A 2864-nucleotide genomic window follows, 5' to 3' on the forward strand; every position below is an offset into this window, starting at 1 on the left:
ATAAATTTATATTTAAAACCATATACACATTATAATTTTTAAAATATATTTATAAATACTAAACATAATTAAAACATTTAAAATACATGCATATATAAGTAAATTATAATATATATATATATATCATACACTTATTTGTGTTTACACATTTAAAATTTACATGTTTTCATTTATTGTCTTAAGAATGAAATTAATATAAAGGTATTTCACATATATACTTATATATGTGTATGTAAAAGATAAAAAAAAAAAAAAAAAAAGGAACTATAAAATTTATAATATCCTTGTCATATTAATATATCACATAAGTTGACACATATATATTAGGAATAATCTAAGATCATATTTATATAATTTATATATAATTATTTATATATGTTTTTTTTTTTTTTCCAATTTTTGTTATTATCAGTATATTATCATCTTTAATTCTTATCATATAAATATACGTTAAATTTTATAAAAATGAAAATAAAAAAATTGTTTATTTTTCCAATAAAAAAATATTATGAACATGTTCATAATTTTTATGAGAATTTTCAAATTTATTCCTTGCCTTGTCAGGTAAAATATATATATTTTTTTTTTTTTTTTGGTTATATAAATATTAAAAAATAGAGATTGAGAAATAAGAAAAATATGAATACAAAAAAAAAAAAGAAAAAAAAGGGAATGTTTACAAAAAGAATATTAATAAAATCTCAAAAGAGAAAAAAAGAGAAATTGACAAACATAAAAGATCATATGTAATGATTATTCAAAAGGAATATGATAATTTCTCATATATACACATATATATATATATATATATATATATATATATATATATATGTACTCATATTAAGAGATACACATATATATCTTTTTGTTTATAAAAAATTTCTACATATATTTCCATAAAAATAAAAAGAGGGAAAAGATCTTATATCTTTATATCCTTTAAAATTATGTAAATATTTATATCTTATAATGAATATAGAATAATATATATATATATATATATATATATATGTATGTATGTATTTTTTTTGATTGTGAAACATTTGAATTGATTATATGAGATAATACGCATAAATTTAATAAACATAACAGACTGTATTAAATTTATTTATGTACACATATACTTAAATAAGTACTTAAAAGAAAATATTCGCGTGAAAATATTATTATTTTGTTACATATGGATTATATTCAACTTTTATAAAAAAAATATATTTTTTTATATTATTTGGTAAAAGCCTGTACTTTTAAATTCAAAAAAAAAAAAAAAAAAAAAAATTTACATATATATAGATATATATTTTTAATACGTTCAATATGTATTATTATATATATATATATTAAAATAAAAATAATTTGCATGTACATAGGTCGATGTATTTCCTATATATATATATTATTTTCATTTATATGTGCATTAATATATTTAATGATCCCAAAAAGAAAAAATTATAGTAAGAATGTATATATATATAATTATTAAGTATTTCTACATATAATATATATATTTCAAAGATAATGAAAAAAAATAAAAATATTATAAACATTTATCACTACAATTGCGTTACTTATGATTTATGTATATATATATATATATATATATATATATATATTTTTAATATGTTTAAAAATATGTACATATTTATATTCTATACATTTTATATGTATGTATAGTATTATATTTTCTTGCACACATGTAAAATACCTCAAAATGTTTAGGATGTAAAATAAATTAAACTTATGTTTTTTAATAAAAAGTAAATAATTATCGTATTGCTTCTCTTTATGTCTTAACATTTAAATGATTTGAATGAACATATATATATATATATATATATATATATATTCAATATATGTTTATATAAAATTTTTACCATGAATAAAAAAAGGTTAAAAAAATAAATAAAATAAAAATAAGAGCATAGTACACACACATTTAATAAATGTTCTATATAAAATTATATATAGCAATCTAAATATATATATGTGCATATGTCTTCATAATATAAATAAATAAATAAATATAATATATATGTATATATATATATTAATTTATTTGTTAAATTTATAAATATAATTATTATTTTATTTTATTTTACTTTACTTTATTTTATTTTACTTTATTTTATTTTTTCTTTGCTTATTATATATGTACTCGTTTTATATTTTTTCCTATAATTTCAACATATTAAAAAGTACAGAGTATAACATTATATTTACATATTTTCAGTTATATTTATTTTCTTTTTCTTTTTTCTTCATATATTATATTATATGATTATTTTTTTTTCTTTTAATATGTGGCTTATATTTACAAAAATAGAAATATATATATGTTAATATGTAAAGAAACAGAAATGCCATTGTATGAAATATAAAAGTTTCAATTTTTTTAAATAATATAAAAAAAGAAAGAACATAACAAATAAAAATAAATATATTATATATATATGTGTTTATATTTTTATTTATATATAATTATATTTTTTCTTTATGATATATATTATTATATCTTTATAAAGAAGACATAAAAGAAAGAGATTGATTGAATTTTTCCTTGCTTTAATATAACAAAGTAATTTCATAATAAAAATAATATATATATGTATATGATATTTTAATTTATAATTATAAGGAGTTTGTAAAAATATATTTTATATAAGTTTCTATATATGTATTTTTTATATATATACATGGCTTTGGATAATATAATATATATAAATAAATAAATATATATATATATATATATATATATGTACTTAATTAATATAGGTACCAACATAGACATACATATTTTTATATTTACTTATTTTATTATATATTAACATTATTTATCTAACGTTTTACGAACGATGAGAGAAGTC

At 14.4% G+C, this 2864-nt stretch overlaps 1 protein-coding gene across 1 annotated transcript in view; it reads left to right on the forward strand.

The window, feature by feature from the left end:
- Nucleotides 1-2852: 2852 nt before the first annotated feature.
- PRSY57_0419500 (alpha tubulin 2) overlaps nucleotides 2853-2864 on the forward strand; it is a gene marked incomplete at both ends in the record, with an annotated part of 1668 nt that continues 1656 nt past the window's right edge. Inside the window, one exon of the mRNA XM_020114526.1 lies at nucleotides 2853-2864. Within this exon, the coding sequence (XP_019970803.1) occupies nucleotides 2853-2864 (12 nt within the window).

This window comes from Plasmodium reichenowi, chromosome 4 (genome assembly GCF_001601855.1).
Source record: "Plasmodium reichenowi strain SY57 chromosome 4, whole genome shotgun sequence".
NCBI lineage: Eukaryota > Apicomplexa > Aconoidasida > Haemosporida > Plasmodiidae > Plasmodium > Plasmodium reichenowi.